Raw genomic sequence first — 21,638 nt, 5'->3', positions numbered from 1 at the left:
ACTACATAACTAGAGAGAGTCCTTTTCCACCACAGCAAGTTAAATGGCTTTTGTACTTGCCCTCTTGATTACTGAAACTCACTCTTGTCATTTCAAAAAAGATACAGCACTGATCTATAAATGGATATACTGATATAAATAATAAATATCTGATGTAGGAATTCATTTTTCAGGTTTTTCACTTGCATCTAAATAGGGCTGCTTGATTATGACAAAAATCATAATTGTCGATTATTGCCCTTGATATTGCAATCGCAAATATTAATGACGAAATTACCGTGACGTCACTAAGCAGGAGCCCACTTCCAAGTTCTTCAGAACAGCAGGTTTTGGGCTGCGCTGCAGTTTCTTTTAAGCATTACATACTGTAATAATATTTGATAATGTTACTAAAGGATATTATAAAGGTATATCTATGGTTCAAAGTGAAACATATATATATATATATATATATATATATATATATATATATATATATATATATATATATATATATGTGTAGGTTCTTTTTTAACTATTGACAAAACCATTTTTAATTTCAGTCAATATGCCTGTGTCATGTAACATGTTGATGTATTCACATCCTCACACATTTAACACACTTCCTAAGACTTACTTGGAAAAAATACATTTTTGATCAAATCTAGACAGGCCCCATTTCCAGCAGCCATCACTCCAACACCTTATCCTTGAGCAATCATGCTAAATTGCTAATTTGGTACTATAAAATCACTAGCCATTATATATACCACAGCTGAAAGCTATTTGGTTCATTAAATGAAGCTTAACATTGTCTTTGTGTTTGTTTTGAGTTGCCACAATATGCATGTCTTAAGGTCAATATTAGGTCAAACATGGCAAAAAAAGAAACTGCTTGTCAGCTATACAATGCTTAAAATTGACAAAAAAAAATTATTTCATACAAAGGTATACAGTACAGTCTACAAAGACAAAGAACAACTGGCTCTAACAAGGACAAAAAGAGATGTGAAAGGCCAGATGTGCAACTAAACAAGAGTATAAGCACATCAGAGTCTTTAGTTTGAGAAATAGATGCCTCACATGTCCTCAGCTGATAGCTTCATTGAATTCTACCTGCTCAACACCAATTTCATGTACAACAGTAAAGAGAAGACTCAGGAGTGCAGGACTCATGAGAAGATTTGCAAAGAAAAAGCCACTTTTGAAACAGAAAAACAAAAAGAAAAAGTTAAGAGTGGGCAAAAAAACACAGACATTGGACAACAGATAATTGGAAAAGAGCATTATGGATCTTAACCACATTGAGCTTTTGTGGGATCAGTTAGACTGTAAGGTGTGTGAGAAGTGCCTGACAAGACAGCCACATCTATGGGAAGTGCTACAGGAAGTGTGGGGTGAAATGTCACCTGATTATCTGGACAAACTGGCAGCTAGAATGCCAAGGATCTGCAAAGCTGTCATTGCTGCATGTGGAGGAATATTTGATGAGAAATCTTTTAAGTAGTTTAAGAAGTTCTGAACATTATTCAAATTGTAATAGTAATTTTTCACATTATTAATGTCATGACTATATACTGTGATCGGTTGAATCCCACTTTGGTGAATAAAAGTTCCATCTTTCTATAAGAGCAAAATCTGTACATTATTCCAAACTTTTGTCCCCCGGTGTAGTTGATTGTAAAGAAAAGAAAGTGTATTAAAATATATCATATTCAATGTGAAAGGATCTCACTGATGAACACTTCACCACTATACAACACAATTACTGGTGAGTGAATTGTAAACATTTACCAGTCAGTTGCCAAATACATTCACTTTAGTCACATAGCGTGAAATATGATTGCAAATGCGAGTGATTTCCTCTCATTATAGTAGAGGGTTGTGCATTGTGAGAAAGATCAATCTTGGGATTTAAGAATTTATATCAAATGAAGATCGCGATTAAACTGTAAAACCAAGTTTTAACCCACCCCTAGTATGAACCAAGTGTGCCGCACAAGCCCTCAAAAGTGAAGCCAAAACGTCTCGATCGCCCCTCGGTGACTGGTCCTAGTATAGGTCATAAACCCCGCCTCCCCATGTTATACCAACTAAACAATTAAATTACACTTCACATATCTTTTTTACAAAGATAGTTTCTGTCATTTACTGTAGTTTCTATCACGTTGATGCAATTTCAAGTGTTTGTTTTCAAAATAAGTTTGTTTTTAGTTAGTTATTTGATGCTATAAAAACGGTGCTGTGACATCATGATTGACATGATGAGCGAAGTAGTAACTGAAGCACCAACTGACTTTTTTCGGGATCTTCGGAGGCCTGAGGAGATTGGAGCTTTAAATGTAATATCTAAATTTCTATAATTAATTATTTCACACCGTCATAAGTCAAAAGTCATAAGTGCAGGGGCATGTGCTTGCGACTGATTCAGCGAGAGTGAGGGCGGGGCCTTGATTTTGCGGCTTTACTTCCTGCTCACTACTGCGCAGGTCTGGTCCCGAAATCACAACTGCGCAGACTCAAGTCCCAAGATGTCAGCGCCATAGCGGGACACTGGCGGCTTCAGTTCTCACCAATGGAAAAGAGCGAAGGGGCGTCGTCCATCTTTTTTTTACAGTCTATGGTATGAACTGGAGGGTAACTGATTCATACATCCACTAAAAACTCACCTCGAGACCAGTTGGTTAAAACAAAAACAAAATGACTAAGGAAAGTTAGTTAGTTTGAAAGTCAGTTCTGATAAAAGGTCTAGCCACTTGGTTTGAAATTGTATTATCTGATGCATTTAAATATTTTAAGTCTTCAAATACATTTTCAGCCCACTGTAAAAATGTAGCTACCATAAAAGCAATTTGCAAATAAATTAAAAGTTAAATACATTATAAATATATAATATAGAGCTACTCTATCAAATCAGGATTCTGTAGTGCTTATTATATAAGATTGTTGACTGAGCAAAGATAAAATGCTTGCAGACAATGGGCTCAGGACATCTTGACAGAAAAATGTTGGCTAAACAATGCAGAAACTCATGAAACTTGCTCTAAAAACTTGATAATATCAGTTACTATAGTTATTTTTACTTATGCAAAGAATCGCCTGAAACACTGTAAGGAGCTTTCAGCTTTAAATTTTTTTTTAACATCATTTCTAATTGTAATATTCTGAAGGGTTACTGAATTGTCAGACTCACGTTAAATCGCGATTCACTGACTGTAAATTGTCTTGGAATTCGGACATAAAGGCTTTTTCCCGCCCACCAAAGGTTTCCTTCTTCTTCTTCCCGTCTTTAAGATAATCAAAGACCCTGGTGACACTCAATCGAAGCACCTGAATGGCATTAATAACTTGAGAAAATGCTTCAAAATTCACTCCAACATTCATAACACCCCCATGGCCGCTGAAGCGACCGCGAACACTGGCGCGCGGATGACGTCATCAATGTTGATGGTGGTATTTGTAGTTTTTGACGGGGAAACGATGCCAATATCTCCACAGATAGCATTTCAGTTTTGTAATTACCTTTAGGCAATAAACAGCATTAGCCCATGGACAGCTCCACAGGGATAAATACCATAGGCCTCATACCATGTGTTGTCTATTTTAGAGGTTGCTTTTATTTTTCAAGATTTTTTTTATAACTGGAAATAAACACAAGGCATTAAATAATACAAATAGGCGTTTATTTATATATATATATATATATATATTACTAAAAATCAGCCAAAGACAGCGTGGACGGACGCAAAAAAGCTTTCAGTGTCAAAGGCCACAAAGAAGACTTTAGATTATTAGATCTTTCTTTCCGTTTACTTTGTTGTATTATTATTATCATTATTATTATTAGTAGTAGTAGTAGTAGTAGAAGAAGTAGTAGTAGTAGTATAATTATTACTATTAGTCTATTATTATTAATGACATGCCTAGTATGCTATCAATAACTATAACTACGGTATTTCAGCAGAAACTACGGTTTCAATGGTATATTTGGTAAGGACATGCCTTGTCGCATGTAAAAGGCAACGCTTAGAGAGGAGAGAATATCTGTCATATGTAGGCTAGTTTCTACATCTGATCTGTCTCTTTAAGCGGGGCGGACTACCTGATCTGCTAGTGGGACGGTTCTGTTCTTCGAGCCCGTAGATAAACTTATGTTTCTCACTAGTTGTAGCTACTTGACAAGGTAGGTAGTTTTCAGTATCCAAAATAATTGTGGATTCTTCCGGATTTGCAAAAGGGAAACGAAACTCGAATATTAAGATGCCTTTAGAGATAGTAATTGTGCGCAAAAATAGATTGCTACACAGTGAATGAAGCAGGACGGGGGGATGGAATAAGAAAGGGAGGATAGGTAGGAATGGGAGGTGTAGTAATCTGAAGTCTGTCCTTGAGCGCGCAGGACAGATATAAATTAAGGCAAGGATAGAATCGGAAACTTTAAATGTATGTTTTTCAGGTGGTATATGATTCGCTACGGAGCATTCTGGATCTAGGGCATCTATCTAGAATGCTTTCCAACAAACTACGTAGCAGCCGAGGAAAGCACGAAAGGGAAAGCGTATGCTGTGATCTTTTTCCAGAGTGGAGTAACGTGTGCGTGTGTTTCAGTCATCTATCTCAAGTGATATGGCTGGGAACTGACTGAGAAGGAGTTTGTAGTGAAGCATTCATCTGGGAACAACGAAGGTGCTGATCTCTCTGGACCCAGGGTAAGTTTACTCAAGTGTATACTTTTAAAGTATTTGTAGTTATCCTGTTTTCTTATACCTTTCTGATGATGATCAGGACATCAGAGAATGAACTTTTTTCTCTCTTTTGTATTTTTTTATTTTTATTGGGCAACTGTAGCTTATGAAAAATTCAAATTGTAGTCTATGCTCTTACATTTTCATGATGCTTTTGCAAAAGTGCTTTCATGCATCTCATGTTACGTCATTATAGAATTTGTGTAAATTCGCTTTTTTCAGTATTGTCCCGTCCTGATGTCCTGATATATATATATATATATATATATATATATATATATATATATATATATATATATATATATATTATATATATATATAAATGGTTTGAATTCTCGTTGCAAATCAAAGTGTGAAACATTCTACTGCATAAACGCACATTCTCCACAATGCGCACGGAAAAAGTGGCATGCTCTCAAATTCTTTAAAACTTCAACTATGCAGGTTCGTTTGTAATTTATATTGTGTTTCCTATCTCCTAGGCAAAAGGTCAGAAATGAAACAACTTAACCCATCACACATGCATCGTAGACTGGACTCCGACATCAGGATTGCGCAAAAACCGTTAAATGCACTTTACATCTCTGAACTGAAGTAACATTCACCCCTGGACTTGTTGAAGTCAGTTGCCATATATATAGAATCGCTACTTTGAATTGAAAGATGTCACAACATATCTGAAATCTGAAAGGCATATAGCGTTGTCCATTAAAGATCAGACATTGCCAATTTGGAAGAAACTGATACCACAATGCATACTGGACATTTCACAATCTGAATCACTTCCATGCTGATTTTTCTAACAGCTGTGGCACCTCTTGCCTTTCTGTCATGCCCATGGACCCATCCAGTGCCATGCTCTCACAGGCGCTCCTGCTCTTACAGTGCATTATTCTGACTCTCGGCCAGTATGATATTTGTAAGTCCTTGGTCAGCACGGACGATGGACCAACATGGGAATATTACGCTTGCCAACCCAAACCCATGTCCATGAAGGAGTACATGCAGATTCGAGTGGAGCCGCCTGATATCACGTGTGGGAACCCACCAGAAAGATTCTGTACATTGGTGAGTTTATATCACTGTTGGCTCCACTGTTCTATTGTAGCAGCTCACTGTGTATTCCCATGCAAATAATCAGTTTCCAATAATTTTTATTTATGATAGTTTTAAGTTTTTTGAGTTTTCAGTTGACATGGTGAAAAAGTATCTATAAAAGGTTTATAGAAATAGAAAGTCAGCAAAACAAGTTCAAATCTTTGCAAAGTTTGCAATGGAAGACGCAACTTAAAGGGACAGTTTTATCATTATTTAACATTTTATCATTATTATTCACCCATATATTGTTCCAAACAACTTTCTTCCATGATACAGTATAAAAGGAGATGTTAGTAAAATGTAAGGGACTGGATGCATAAAAATAAAGCAGAATCCATATTCTTCAAAATTTCTCCTCATGTGTTCTATGAAAGAAAGAAAGGCTCAAGGGATTGGATAACAAGAGGGACGACAGAGGTTTATTTTTAACTGCACAATCACTTTTACAGATGCACATTCAGAATAAAACTGTCTATTTTCCTGAACTGTTAAAAAAAGCAATTGGCTGTGTTTCAGAAAAATAAGGAAATAAAGGATAAAAGAAAGCAAAGTAAATTATCTAACATTACAGTAAGATCTGATGCAAAACTATCTAAAAGTCGCAACGTGACTCAGACATGTCTATACATAGATTACGCAGTAAGCAGCAACATGAGTCCATAAACAATGTGCTTGTCCAGAGAGTCAACACAGCCTAAGCTGTTTTGCTGTGTAGTTTTACTCCTTGCATGGGACAGCAGGCACTACAGGATTATCTATGAAAATCATCTAAGGTTTAGCACCGAGCGTGAAGCTGCAAACAGTCTTTGTCTTTCCAGGACACATCTGGTGACTGGTCGACTTGATATTTGGCTTAACCTGCAAGGCAGTTGAATATAAAGAGATTAGGGTTTAGCCTTGATATTATTATTCTTTGTATACAGTAAGTGCTTGAAAACACTTTACTATATTTTTATATACTCAACATAAATTTAACACAATAGTAAACATTAATCAATGTTATAGAATAATAAAATACAACTTTTACAGCATTTTTTTTATATTGGTTAATGTAAATTTGTACATATACATTTTTAACATTAAAGTTGAATGGGCTAACATTAGTTAACAAATACATTATAAACTAACATGAACTAACAATAAACATTATACATTAGCATTAACTTAAATGAACAAATGCTGCAAAAATTATTTTTCATTGTTTGTTCATGAAACTTAATGCAACATATAGAACCAAATGTTTTGCGTGGTGAATTTTAGGTAGATTAAGCCTCGCTTCAGGGTTGTGATATAGGAAAATAGGTTTGTGAGTATAGACAAAGTTAATCTCCATCAAAGATTCAACTAACCCATGCTTTGGACTTTCAGTCAAAGGCTTGATTGCACAATAATCGGATAGAGGATTTGTCCAGCTGGACTGTCACTACGCATGGGGCTCGGAGACACAACAGTGCCTCTGACAGGGTGCTAATTCACACATTTAGAGTGTGCGGATAAAAGACAAGATGCCGTTGAGGGGGTGGCTCAAGCATTATTATCAAGCACTCATTCAATGACATCACTCTCTCACCATATACCATGTGTCTCTTCCATTGAAAACCAGTGGGAAGGAATTCTGAATTCAGACACCAAAATGATTATCCAAGGAGCAAAAATTGTACTACAAAGGCGGAATGATTCACAAGTCTTTTTAGTACTGGTCAAAAAGTTTATGGCCCTCAAAGTCTATATAAAAGTAATGATCATGTTTTTGTTTGAAAATGATCCTGTTTTTGCTGTAAAAACATAACACGCTATACATTCAGGGACTACTAACAGTGGTCAACCATTATGGGTTTTAAAAGTGGATACCTATTTTGATATCTAAAGAGAAGGGTGGCTGATGTCCAGTATATAAATAATGCAATATAAGTAATGCAACCTAATGATAGCAAATTAGATGATGTGTGATTTTTGCACCACTATCGTTACCGAACAAAATTGCAAAAATAAAGATTGTTTTTTATTACAATTGCTGTTCGCTCCCCCGGTTTCCATTGGTCTTAAACAGATAGTCCAACCCCACACTCATGCCATTGGTTGAGCCAGTGTTGCTGTGTTAGGCTTGTCAGATGCTAAAACAAACTGAAACACTTTAACATTGAAAAAATTCCACTCTACCTTTAAATGCTTAATCTCTAACATAATTTGGAAAATGGCTAGATATTGGGCCAGAAATATCGGCAAGTAAATCAGTCTGGCTGATATATCAGCCTATAACTAAGCAGTAACACCTCAAGGCCAAAGTATACTTTGCTGATCGGAAAACGCACATTATGTGCCTGCCATTGTCTGTACTAAAATAGTAAAACAAAGCAGTTGCAGTGTGCATGCATTGAATGCATTTAGTATATTTTGAAAAGTAATGTGGTCGACCGAGCACAATCTGATCTGAAACACTAAAAAACACAGTTTGCCTGGGACTTCAGTGTCAACTAAGTTCAAGTTGAACTTCAAACATGGACTCTTTTGACATAAGCATTCAAAGCACATGTAGCTAAAGCATAGCAAAACGGACATCAGCAATACAGTTTTTAGTATTTACTTTAGCAAGTTTCCCACTTTTAATTGATTGTGCCACATGAATTTCCCTTACCCTCATCACTATTCATACAATAAGCCGATGCAAGGACGTATATTTTGTGCATACTGATTACAGAATATTTTTTCATGTCGACCTGAGATGGCTTACCGAGCAATAGAAACTAGAGATGAGTTTAAGGAAAAGGGTGTAGTCATGTCCTTCCCTGTCAGCACTTTCTTCTCAGATCGATAAAAGCTGACTGTTCATCCACTGATCAGGCCTGCTCTGCATTCAGATGTTGAAAGTGAGAGAGAGAAGAGGGGCAGAGAGGCCAGGCACTTTTAAACTGACAGGACCTTCTGGCATTCACAAGATCAAACTTGCTCCACGTGAGAATAACTCCCTGTGCCTGCAATCACACCACCTTATCAAGTGTGTTCTGAAGAAGCAGCAGTTTCATGACTAAAATCTGGTATTTAAAAGGGGCAGTTTCACACTTGTTTACAGTTACAAGTCAAGGAATTTACAATTTAGTAGGAGACGTCCTTGACTGAAAATGCCTTGCCTGTGACTCTTAGCAGTAGTATGCGAATAATTTATTGCTGTTGTAATGCCTTTACAGCAACGTGGGTGTGACAGGGCGGAGGGCAGGGCCGGGTCGTGATTCCGCACACCCGGCTCCTAATCAGGCTAATCTTGCCTCAGAGAGGGATAAAGGCTGACTCGGAGCGGCAGTGGAAGAGAGAGAGAAAAAACACTTACTCGCCAGTTCTCCAATACGCCGTAGCTTGGTCCTCAGCCACTCCTCCACCCTCTAAAGGACGACAGCCGCGCCTCCCCGGACGGATCGGAGGCATACCTCCAGCCCCTGGCAGACGGAATGCCCCGCCGCATTTTTGGTGGACGGTAGGGGTCTCCCCCACCCCTGGCAGCGGTTGATTGGGAGCCCCTCCTCCCTTCGTGGTCAGTGGCACTCCTCTGCTTCCAGGCGGCCGGGCTCCTCAATCCTTCGGCAGATGGCTGCGGCTGCTCTGTTGGGGTGGATGGAAGTGGCGAGGAATCTACTACGGCACATCCCTCCTCCTTCCTGGGTTTCGGCACCAGTGTAAAGAGGATAAGATGGAAAAGAAGGAGGCGATAACCGGATTGACAATATAAATAATAGTTTAAAACTGAAACTAAAAGACAAATACACACACAGGTGTTGGACAGCTGTCCGTAAATCTCTCTCTCTCTCACACTGCTGCTTCCAGTCAGCCTTTATCCCTCTCTTATTAGCTTGATTAGGGGCCGGGTGTGTGGAATCACGACCCAGCCCGTCCTCTGCCCTGTCACAGTGGGTAATGTGGAAATATTATATATATATTAAGAGTGAATGCACTTGGCTGCATAGGAAAGCTATAGGATGCTCCCTTTCACACTTGCTCACTATTTAGTGAATGACTTAAAGTGGTTATGAGATGCAATTTTTTTAAAATAATTGTATTATCTTCTCTGAGGTACACTGATAATGTCAGTAAAGTTTTTTTTGCACCAAACGCTCATAGTTTAATAATAAATTATAATTTTCCACCCTGTCTCTGGCCCTCTGACTCAAACACTCAGTTTTGGCCTTAGCGTCTCCTTTAAACTTCAATGTAAACAGATTCAGCCATATTTGAAACTCAGTCAGATGAGAACCAATAAGCTCTCCACAACATTGTAAAACTAAATTTCAGGGTTTAAACATTATGCACATCCAACATATAACATCCGAATATATTAAACTGTTCAATCATAACTATCAAACAGTCATGACATATGAAATATTCATGAATTAAACTGTTTCACAATTTTGCAGTCAAGTCCAAATGTTTTTAACTGCCCCATTGTTCAATAACAGTTCCTTTGCAAAGCTTAAATCGCATTATGTCTGGTTGACAAGCAGTCCACAATGATATTAGCTACACAAACACAGTCCATGGCACAGTGAAACTTGATGCTTACACACAGGTGCACTGAGGCACAGATCACCAGAAACGCATCCAAACGGTCAAAGATGTCCAGCTAGTGCATGTTTACAAACACCAGCAATTACCAATTGCACTGATGGGTGCAAGAACAGCAAGACGCAGAGCAGAATGAAACCGAATGGTTTCAATCTCTGTATTTGAATTGTAATTTGGATAAGCCCATTGATTCTCAATGTGATAATGCACAGTGAATATAGGTTTTATAAGGGGAAAAAGGCCTATAGTCCTCGTAAGTAGCCATTATGCTAACAGTATGCCGTTCGCAATATATCGTTAAAATTTTCAAAATGGCATACTGGATGAAACTTGCAAGTCTAGTCTTTTGACTGAACAGGTTTCAATGTAAAAACGTAATGAGGTTTCTTACCAGATGTAGTTTTGGTGGCATTTCATATTGTTTTGTCACATGATTTGGTGCGTCATAAGTTTAACACTTGAGGTTAAAGATGTATCAATAAAAATGTGTTTGCCCGAACCTGACTGCGCTCTATTGTGTATCTAATGCCACTTTTCTTGATCCAATCAATTTAATTGATGAAATCTACTGTATCTAGCTGGTTGAGGCTGGTTTATGCTAGTTTGGTGCTGGTCACGCTGGTGGACCAGCATAGCCATGCTGCTCACCAGCAAAAAATTCTGGTCAACCATTGTTGGTCTTTCTGTTGAAGCTGGTTGACCAAGAAAGTCTTGGTGTTTGAGATAGTTAGTAAGCCTGGCTGGGACGCAAGCACAAACCAGCATCCAAAACATATGCTGGTCTTTCCAACAGGGTTCCCCCATTATTTGAATCTCACAAGCCATATAAAGCATATATTTGATATACTGCATTTGGCACTCTGTTAAGCCGGATGGAACAGTGTTTATAATCAGCGTTCTTTTTACTCATACATTGAAAGCAAGTTAATTGATCAGCATAAGCCCCCTAGATTTGGCAACTTCAGTTTCTTTGGAGAAGCTTTCCGACTCATTAAAGATTTAGAGGAAATTTCAGTCACTCAGCGCCCACAGGAGATGCCGTTGCATTTTTACTCAGCGCCTTGCTTTTTTTATATCCCCTTCTTGCATGATGTTAGCTACCGCTGGAAGCTCTCGTTGTATATAGTGCTTGCTAATTAGGGAGAGAGAGAGAGTATAAAAGATGAGGAGGAAGGAAAGGTCTCAGCTTAGCTAAGCAGAATGATCTATTGCTGCATACAGTACACAATTGAACATTGACCAAGTTGTGTGTTGTACAGTATGTCTGTGTGCGTGCCCGTTTGAAGCAAAACACAACCTCATTTGCTTATAATCGCACATATTATTAGAGTGAAACCACTCACTCCAGTCGTAGTGCCATAAGTGGAATAATCCTATTGGCCCATTTTAGAAACACACTAATGGACAGGACTAAATTTAGCTAGAGTAACTTATTGCAATGCACCTTGGGAAAATAAAAACATTTGGTCTAGATTTTTTTCCTAACTGTGTTTTGTATGCTTTGGCGATGAATTTGTCTGTCACGGAAAAGACTGTAGCTGGTTATTTTTGTCCTTTCTCAAGAATTTTCCATGAATTCAAAGTGCATCCTCCCCCATCTTGTACTCCCAAAGGGGGCTGAGTTTGTTCCCATGTGTCCACATACAATAATCCCCATCTGTCGATTTTCATGCTGCCTCAGGTCTTGGGGATTCTTCAAATCACTATGTCTTTGTGTAGTAATTTACATTCCTCAAATTGGATTGCATTTCATTGATTTATAAATATAATTTTCTTAATGAGAACCTCACTGGGGGTATCCAAACTAGTAACAAAACCAAATATATCTAGAAATCATTATTAAAAGAGGATAGGTTAACAGGGCTAGTTGTCACACTTTAGATCCTGTGAATATTTAGCACAATAGATAATTTGTTTTAAAGTCAATTAAGGCACATAACTTGAAGTCTTGGCTACAAGAACAAAAAGCTATTGAACATTTGCAATTGTAATTGTATGACAAATTACTGACAATGTTCCTTATTTGTAAGCTGCTTTGGATAAAAGTATCTTCTAAATGGCTAAATGCTATTGCACAGGAAGTAAGGCACAGTTTATTGAACACACGTTGACCTTTTGTGAAAACATGCCCCAATAATGGAACAGGTTAACACAAATATGGGCTAAGCTGTCACTATGGAAGCTTACACTAAACAGCCTATTTTTCAGCAAAATGTAAACAATGAAACAATTATGAAACACAAAACATGAAACATAAACATACAAATAGTCATTATTTTGGCCAACAAATATTTAATGTATAAACTGCATTAATATAGAACATTTATAACACTAATTGAGATTTGGAACCAACATATAAACCATAGCAAAAAATGCTGGAAAAAATCACACATTTGTGTAATTGCACTTTTGGCTAAAAACCTTTTTTCCTGAGATATACAGTAGGTCTTGTGACAACTTTTATAGGTCTCCCCTATAGTGCAGTAACCAAGTATTTCTTAAGTAAAACTCATCTAAAATGCATTTGAAATGCACTCCAAATCCATGAAAATTCCAAAGGAACAACTGCACAAACATTAATAAGTTGACTAAATTGCTTTCAAATGGTTATATAATGTATTTGCATTTTAAAGTCTATTCTGGCACACTACGGGACATTTGAAGCTCTTGTGCAAGTCACTTTCTGGCTGGTATAATTAGGCGACTGCATCCCTCTGAAGCTGTTCAGTTTCAGCTGTTATAAGACTTCATATCCAGAGGGATCTGTCTTCATTGTAATTAATTCATACTGCAGAAAAAATGAGGGCCACCTTTCCATGCAGAGGACTAGTGGTGTTTCATAGCTTGTTAGCCGCGGTCAGAACATTTTATAATACCGCAAATGACTGCTCTTATGAAACATGTCCATGTTATCCATTTAAGTCCCAAATATTTTTTTTTTCTATTTTTGTTAACAAAATCTCCTGATTCAGCAGGTTTATTTTAAGAAAACCCATCCATCTTTCTTTTCATAACTCGGCCAGCCTCTGTTTTCAGTCCCACAATGCAACGTGGGCTCTCCTAGGCAATTTTTGCATATTATTCCATATATAAAATGTGCAATATAACTAGACTCATACACCCATGTGGGGAATTCCATTGAAATGTGTGGGAAGCCAATGAGATGGACATGCCCAGCTAATGTCATTAGTCTTTCAGAGGATCAGTGACAATTGCACTGACTGCATTAGCGGCATTCAGGTATAAATAGCTTGCTTTGGGTGCCATCGCTAAACTTATACATGTGACAGGTAAAGTAAGCCAGTATTTTAAAGTGATCGTTCCCCCACAATAAAAAAAAAGGTAATAATTGACTCACCCTTATGGTGTTCCATACCTGTATGACTTACTTAGGCAGAAAACAAAAGGATATGTTTAATTGAAAATTGTCATACTCCAGGTCACCTGAAGACATATGTAGGTGATCACATAAGAACTTGCATTGGTTTTAGCTCTAACTAATGCAAGGTTTTGTGTGAACACGTGTGCCACTCTGAATGAGATTCTCTCATAGCACTCATAAAAGCACAATAGATGTCAAGATTAACACTGAAAAATTACTTCAAGGGATAGTTCACCCAAAAATGTAAATTCTTTCATCATTTACTCTAATGCCATCCCAGATGTATATGACTTTCTTTATTCTGCAAAACACAAACAAAGTTTTTTAAAAGAATATCTCAGCTCTGCAGCTCCATACAGTGCAAGTGAATAGGTACCAACATTTTGAAGCTCCGAAAGCACATAAAGATAGCATAAAAGTAATCCATATGACTCCAGTGGTTAAATACAGGTCTTCAGAAGTGATATGATAAGTGTTTTTACTATCAATCTTCACTTTCACTTTCACATTCTTCTTATTTTGTTTTTTGGCTATTTGATTTCTTCATGCATATCACTTATTTATAGTAATAAAGGACATATTGATCTGATTCTCATCCACACTTATCATATCACTTCAGAAGAGATTTAACCACTGGAGTCTTATGGATTTAATGCTCCCTTTATGTGTTTTTTTGGAGATTCAAGGTTCTGGTCACCATTCACTTGCATTGTATACCGAGCTGAGATATACTTCTAAAATCTTAATTTGTGTTCAGCAGAAGAAAGAAAGTCATACAAATCTGGAATGGCATGAGGGTGAGTAAATGATGAGAGAAATTTCCTTTTTAGGTGAACTATCCCTTTAAATTCCAGGTTGTTTCTCGCCAAAACCTATTGTGTGCCTTCAGAACACTTGGAAAATGACGTAGAAGCCCATTGCACTACAATGAAACTTCTGTGTGCTTTAAATTGAGGTACTATCCACTGCCACTGTAATAAGAAGATGGTCCATGAAGTATATTCATTTAAACATCTCTTGTGTTCTGCATAAGAAAGAAAGTCATGTGGATTTGGAAAAATATTTTACAATGTAGTAGCCTTCTTTGTCTTGCTAATCATTGGTAATAGTTTTCATTGGCTTTGTCCAGTGACATAAGCCAACATAGCCACCTACTGTATGTCTGCGAGAGTTTATGTAAGACCACCGGAGGGAGGGCAAATTATCGCATTCCCTGTTTACTGACATGGCTTCCTGCTGCCGCCAAGCAGTGGGCAAACATTCCACTTAGGCCTGTGCTGCTCTGTAGATGTGACAAGGTTCCAGCGAGGATAGCTGGAGATTTAGTCAAAGGACCACCTGGTGCAGCAGTTGGACTGGATTTGGTGTAGCAGGTAGAGTTTCAGCATTGAAACTGAGGAGTGTGTTAGGCTAAGGTGCTTGCTGGTTATGGATCAAAGCTCTAAGGTGCTCCAGATGGTTGAGACAGGTAGCCTGAATTATTTCTTAATGGAAGCTAATGGTCCATGAAGACACTTGGCCCAGGAAAAATTTAAGTGTGCTGGCTGTAAAACAATAATTATCTCTGGACATTGATCTGTCAGTTTAAAAGGTTGCAGTGTGTGTGTGTGTGTGTGTGTGTGTGTGTGTGTGTGTGTTTTGGGTCAAGGAAGGCGGATATCTCAGCTGAGACTTTTAACTCCTCGAATGCTTATAGTCTGCAATGGCTGTTGCTTATTTACAAGGGAATTAAGGGTTCAAGAGTGGCCAGATGGCAAACTGAAGGCTAATCCGTACACCTGGTGTGTCACTGGGACACAATTAGTGACATTAACAGTAATGATGGGAACGTTGGAAAGGGGGCATTTAAACACAGAGATGTTTAAGCATCAGTTTAATTTACATTTGCCTTTTGATCTAAAGGCTCATGCTTAAAAACTTGAAATTGATTTTGTTGTTGAATATAGAGTTTTTCCCACTGCCTGCATATGAATTTCTTCACAAAATTAAAACTTAAACCATTTATTTAATATGGTTAAATTTGCCCGTTGTCCTCTATCCATCATGGCTTCCTAATTACCCCCTACAAATGAACTGGTTCAGTCACTGTTCTCTCCTCCACACCAATAGCTGGTGTGCTGTGGGCGTTCTCGTGTAATATGGCTGCCGTTGCATCATCCAGGTGGATGCTTCACACTGGTAGTGGTTGAGGAGATTCACCTGCTGCTATGTAAAGTTTGAGTGCCTAAAAGCGCTATATAAATGAAAGGAATTATTAATTATTATTATATTATTTTGATCTGTAGTGGTCATTTGAGAGGTGTAGGTTTGTATTTTACCTTTACTGACCACTGTACTGTATCTATTAATAAAAAGTGAGCACCCCCCCAAAAAAAAAAACACACACACAAAATTATCCACAAACAGTCATATTTTATTATAACAACATTTCTCTTAAAGAGAAATTTATATTTATCAATTGCACAAATCCTTCCTAACATCCGACATTGTGCAGAATTGTGTTCATTGTCTTTTGGCAAACTATGACAGTTATCAGAACTTAAATATACACTATATACATAAATGTGCCAAACATATATACAATCAGATATATAAAAAATGTAACAAGTGCAGAGAGCAACAATAATATAACACATTAAGAATAATATACAAATAAAATAGAGAATAGAATATATATATATATTATATATTACACACAAATGTGAAAACACACTAAAGATAATCTAATTATTACACAATTGCACTAAGAACAGAAAACACAAACTAAAACCTGACTTTTCTGGCTTTCCTTGATGCAAAATCATCAATGATGTCATCGTATGAAATCTGCTCCCCTATTGAGTGATTGATACTAATGACGGCAAGGCCAGTGAGCCGTTCCTGGGACATGGTTGATCTCAGGTATGACTTGATCAACTTTAGTTTTGAAAAGCTCCTCTCTGCTTGAGCCACAGTGACTGGCAGAGTAAGTGCAATCCTGATAGCAGTCCAGAAATTGGGGTAGATCTCCGATAGATCCTTATCATGCATAAAAGTGATAAGCTCAAGGAGGCTCATGGTCTTTGATGGCAGTTCAGGGAAGTTCTTAATTTCCTAAAAAAAGAATAAAGAAAAATATTCATGACACAGTTATAATGGCTTCATGACAGCCAATGTCAAAACCAACATGGCAGTTTAATGCAATGTTAACTCATAAAGCTAAGTAGTTTCTTAAGTTTAATAATTAATCTGCTATGTCATGTTTTTTATGACATATTTATGACAGGTTATGATGTCTTAGTAATGTCAAGTTGTCAACAAAGGCATCTCAAGCAAATAATGTCATATTTGCATTAAAAATGTCATTATTGAGTGAGTGACACTTAATAACAGTTGTCTTAAACATGCATAAAAACCTCCTTCATATTCATGGCATGTGTCATGTAGCAAATAAGTAGTAAATAAATAGCAAATGTCGTCTCTTTGAAACTACCTACAGATCTAAAAAAAATTCCGTTGGCTAATTACAGGGCCTAACGTAACCCAACTGATGGAAATAAATAATAACTGAACTTGTAACAGTTTGGTTGCAAAGCACAATATTATGGTGAAATTAGATCTCGTGTTTGTTGACTTAAAACCGAATTATTGTTGTATAAGCATAGCAAGCATCATAGCAAATAGGCTAACGAACGTAAGAGTTACCAACAATTAACATTAGCCCTTCATTCATGACAACATGGATACCGTAATTATATCACAGAGAGAACATAATTGCATACCTTTATCTTTTGCTCGTTTCTCCTCTTCTTTTCTTTTTTTTCTAAATTGTGGACCTGATGGCTTTGACCTTTTCCTATCCATCCCTGTTTATTTGGCACTCGACAATCAACAGATTTCCCATCCCCCGCCCCCCAACACTGTCACTCACGTTACGAGTCACGGCCAGAAGTCAAGACTAAACCAATTCACCTTGGTGAGGTGACCACATAATCGTTTTGTATTACTTATTTTTATTAGCCATTTCACACAGAAAAACAAAAATGTGCAGGAACTATAGGCCTGTATTTATAATATTATGAATAAAATGTGCGTTATTTGGAAGAAAGTCGAGTGTGACTGACTTTAGCCCACTAATTTCATTAGAGTATTGCTCTGTTATACAGTGGACCCCCCAGTCAGTCACCCAGAGGTGAACTATCCCCTGCCTGCTGCGCCCCCCTCCCCTTTCCCCTTCTCACACACGGCACCTTCTCAGCACGCAGGGGCGCCAATTTGCCAATTCCCCACACGGTGAAATGATAGATAATAGAAAACCTCTATGTAGAAAACCGCAGAGGATTTTTTTTTTTGTAACTGCTCATGCCGCCCCCCATGTGACATGAAAAAATGCCGCCCCGGGCGAATGCCCGGTTCGCCCGTGCCTAAAACCGCTACTGTATAGAACAGTGGTTTTTAGCTGGATTTGCTGACCCAACACAGTATCAAAATGATTTAATGTAAAAATCTGATTGCATAGAGTCACGTTACTAAACCTACATTTTTGCAAAATGTTTTTTTTCCTTCTGTGGTTTGTTGAACATATTGCAGCACTTTCCTGGACACTAGGTGTTACAACATTGACTTTTATTGTTTATAAACCCTTTTTGCCATGTTCCTCAAATGATGCTATCTTATGACATCAAAATGATGTAAAGGACTGGGGAGCAAGTCCTGAAGAACACATTGTTCAGCACTTGAGTCATAAGTGTTAGAAACACCATTAAATTACATGGTTGCTTCAGCAATTATGTTTTTCATGTAACATTTGCTTTTTATGACACTAACGGTTAGGTTTAGGTTTAAGAATTAGGGAGGGAGGTCGATTTTGTTAATTCAAACTCAAGAGATCTGTTTGGGAGAACATTGAACTCACTTTTAGCGCCACATTTAATCAGTGTGTGTATTGCCTGGGAATAAAACCTATGGCCTTGCAGATCTAAGCGATATGCCAAGATACAGTACTCTATGGTTATATTCAAGCAACAAGGAGCTTGCTCTCTATAATTTTGTACTGTACTGTAATTTGCATTTAGCATAGCTTTTTCCTCTACACTTGATGATTGTATCAGAACAGACCTGCCATCCTTTTGGGTGGCGACCCGCCAGATGCAAACTACTGATTTTGACTAAGCTATCCTTCCATAACATAATACCACTGTTTATTTTATCTGTCATTTATCTCTCTTTGGTCCTCTTTTTCTGTAGGAAAACCCATACTTGTGTAGTGATGAATGCGATGCGTCCACCAAAGAACTCGCCCATCCTCCAGAGCTCATGCAAGATCGGGAAAGAATCGGACTCATCACGTACTGGCAGACGGTAACATGGAGTCGGTTTCCTGAGCCTCTTCTGGCCAACATATCTTTATCCTGGAACAAAAGCCTTGAGTTAACAGATGACATCCAGATAACCTTTGAGTATGGGCGGCCCACAATAATGGTGCTGGACAAGTCCCTGAATTATGGGCGAACCTGGCAGCCTTACCAGTACTACGCCGACGACTGCATGGACGCCTTCGGGATGTTGCCAAAAAGGGTGCAGGACTTGTCGGCCACTAATGTGACCAGGGTCATCTGTACTGAGCAATACTCTCGTTGGGTTGGTTCTAAGAACGAGAAGAACGTACTGTTCGAGGTGAGGGACCGCTTTTCCATATTCGCTGGGACAAAATTACAAAACATGGACAATTTGTACACGCGCATGGAGAGTATGAAAGGCCTCCGAGACTTTTTCACCTTTACGAACCTGCGGCTTAGGCTGCTAAGACCAGCTCTCGGAGGAACATACGTACAAAGAGACAACCTGCTCAAGTACTTTTACGCCATCTCCAATATCGAAATACCAGCAAGGTAATGTTGCACAACACTGTGTTTTTGTCATGGCAATTTGTTGCTTTTTTTGTATTGCATCTTCACTCTTTTTTGGCTTCTTGCCATTTTATGGAGAAAGAAAGAGATATGAAAAAAGGGGGTGGGGTATCAGGACACCACACATGTCAGATTAAAACCCACGTCCTCCAATTGAGCACCATGGCTCAATATAACCCCAACATAAATATAAATTAGGCTCATTTCTGTCATGTCAAAACTGTTTAAATGTAAACAATCAAAATACAATTAAGTACAATTGAACTACAATTGAAATCACAAATATATTGAATTCTGTCATACTATACCCACCCCTATACCCTCTTTCTTGCGCTGCACACAAAGGTGTTTTAATGAATATTGCGGTGCATCTTTTCAATAGCAGGTGATAGCGACTCCCTTCAAAGCTTAAAAAGAGGATCCAAAAAAATCATACGTCATATTCCAAGTGTTCGGAACGCGTGTTCACAGGAGAACTTGCATTGTTGATTTTAGCACTACATAATTCAAGTTCTTGCATAAGCAACTGTGTAGTAGCTTCTCTCATAACGTTCATGAATGCTCAACGGACATCACGATTTTCACTGAAAAATTACTTATATACACTGTATATATATATATATATATATACTGTATGTATGTATATTAAGATTATATAATATTATGTCAACTTCCTTCTTATACCTGCCAGAACACATTTGCAGTGCCGCTCTACACTTGAATAGACTTGTGTAGCTAAACATCTTTGCATTATTTCAAACCAGTTGCTCTTTACGTTTAGGTTTTCTTTTGGCAAACACATGCAGCTATGATAAAAATGTCCACCAGTCAATGCACGGCACAAACCTCCGGTAATGCAAACCCTCAATCAATACTTATTCTGGTATGTCGGAGAGGAAATTGTTTTAACAGGGATAGGGAATGGGATGGGTTAAGTAGACAAATGGACATGCAGAGAGAGGCCTATCAGAGCACTGACTGATGTTTCACTCTTTCATAATGAGAGGACTGGGGAGAGTGGAAATGTTAAGCTAATACCCAACGGAAAATTGTTCTGGGATATTTTATTCATTCCACAACATTGGGAAGCGTTTCAGCAGCATTTGAATAATAAAACTGGCACGGCCTCCCTGATGGCCTGCCCTGTGAATACTCCTCTAAATGGAGTCCAAGGGGTTGGCGGGGCGTTGGGTGCAGTAATCAGATCAGACTGCGACAGCGGTCCAGTAATGCTTCCTCCATCACGGCCCATTTCCCCCGTCATCAAGCATACACTAATAATCAGTGATGATTACACTAAATAGTCTACAATAACAAGGGCCAAGCATCTTTAATTGAGGGATATTAAGTGTAACTTGTTAAAAGCAATTAAGGTCTGTTGTTTATTTCCTTATTTACGTCAGTGTTGTGTTTGACAAGAATGTGTTACTTGTGCTCTAATAATACAGTTTTCATTCATTACAACCAATCATTTTCTTAATCGTTATTTTTGTCTTGTTTTTTTAATAAACATAAGCATCCTTAAAGGGATAATTTACCTGAAAATGTCAATTCTGTCCACATTTATGCACCCTTGTATTTCAAACCCATTTTTTTCTTTTTTGGAATACAGAAAGAGGCAGAATGACACACTCAGTTACCATTCACTTTCATAATATGTAAAAAAAAAATGAGATGAATGTGAATGCTGACTGAGGCTGTCATTTTACCTCACTACTCCTTTTGTGTTCCACAGAAGATAGAAAGTCATACAGTTATGGAACAACATGAGAGTGAGTATTTACTTGTTTATGTCATTTGTAGGAAACTTTAGAACTTTACTTTAGAAACAAAATTGCATGAGACATTAAGACATGTTTTCAGAGAAAGTATCCTGAAATGAGTTGATTTTTCTTAAAACATTGGTAAACAGTTTTTCTTTTCTTGCAAGCATGAATCTAACATAATTTAGAGAGGTTTATGTCTACAAAACAAAAATGGGAAAAGAAAAATAAT

The 21,638-nt window shown here is 37.8% G+C and overlaps 1 protein-coding gene across 5 annotated transcripts in view; it reads left to right on the top strand.

Annotated features, from left to right (window-relative positions):
- The first annotated feature begins 4,080 nt into the window (after positions 1-4,080).
- LOC127631292 (netrin-G2-like) overlaps positions 4,081-21,638 on the top strand; it is an 83,017-nt gene continuing 65,459 nt past the window's right edge. For 4 of the 5 annotated variants that reach the window (XM_052109378.1, XM_052109376.1, XM_052109377.1 and 1 more), the window contains exons 1-3: positions 4,105-4,688; positions 5,207-5,792; positions 18,982-19,625. In XM_052109378.1, coding sequence (XP_051965338.1) covers positions 5,556-5,792; positions 18,982-19,625 — 881 coding nt within the window. In that variant the 5' untranslated portion in view covers positions 4,105-4,688; positions 5,207-5,555. Of the gene's footprint in view, positions 4,689-5,206; positions 5,793-18,981; positions 19,626-21,638 lie in introns of all 5 variants that reach the window. The other variant, XM_052109375.1, reaches the window with a different exon arrangement.

Source organism: Xyrauchen texanus, chromosome 37 (genome assembly GCF_025860055.1).
Source record: "Xyrauchen texanus isolate HMW12.3.18 chromosome 37, RBS_HiC_50CHRs, whole genome shotgun sequence".
In the NCBI taxonomy this organism is placed as follows: Eukaryota; Metazoa; Chordata; class Actinopteri; order Cypriniformes; family Catostomidae; genus Xyrauchen; species Xyrauchen texanus.
This window is presented reverse-complemented; position numbering and strand designations above follow the sequence as displayed.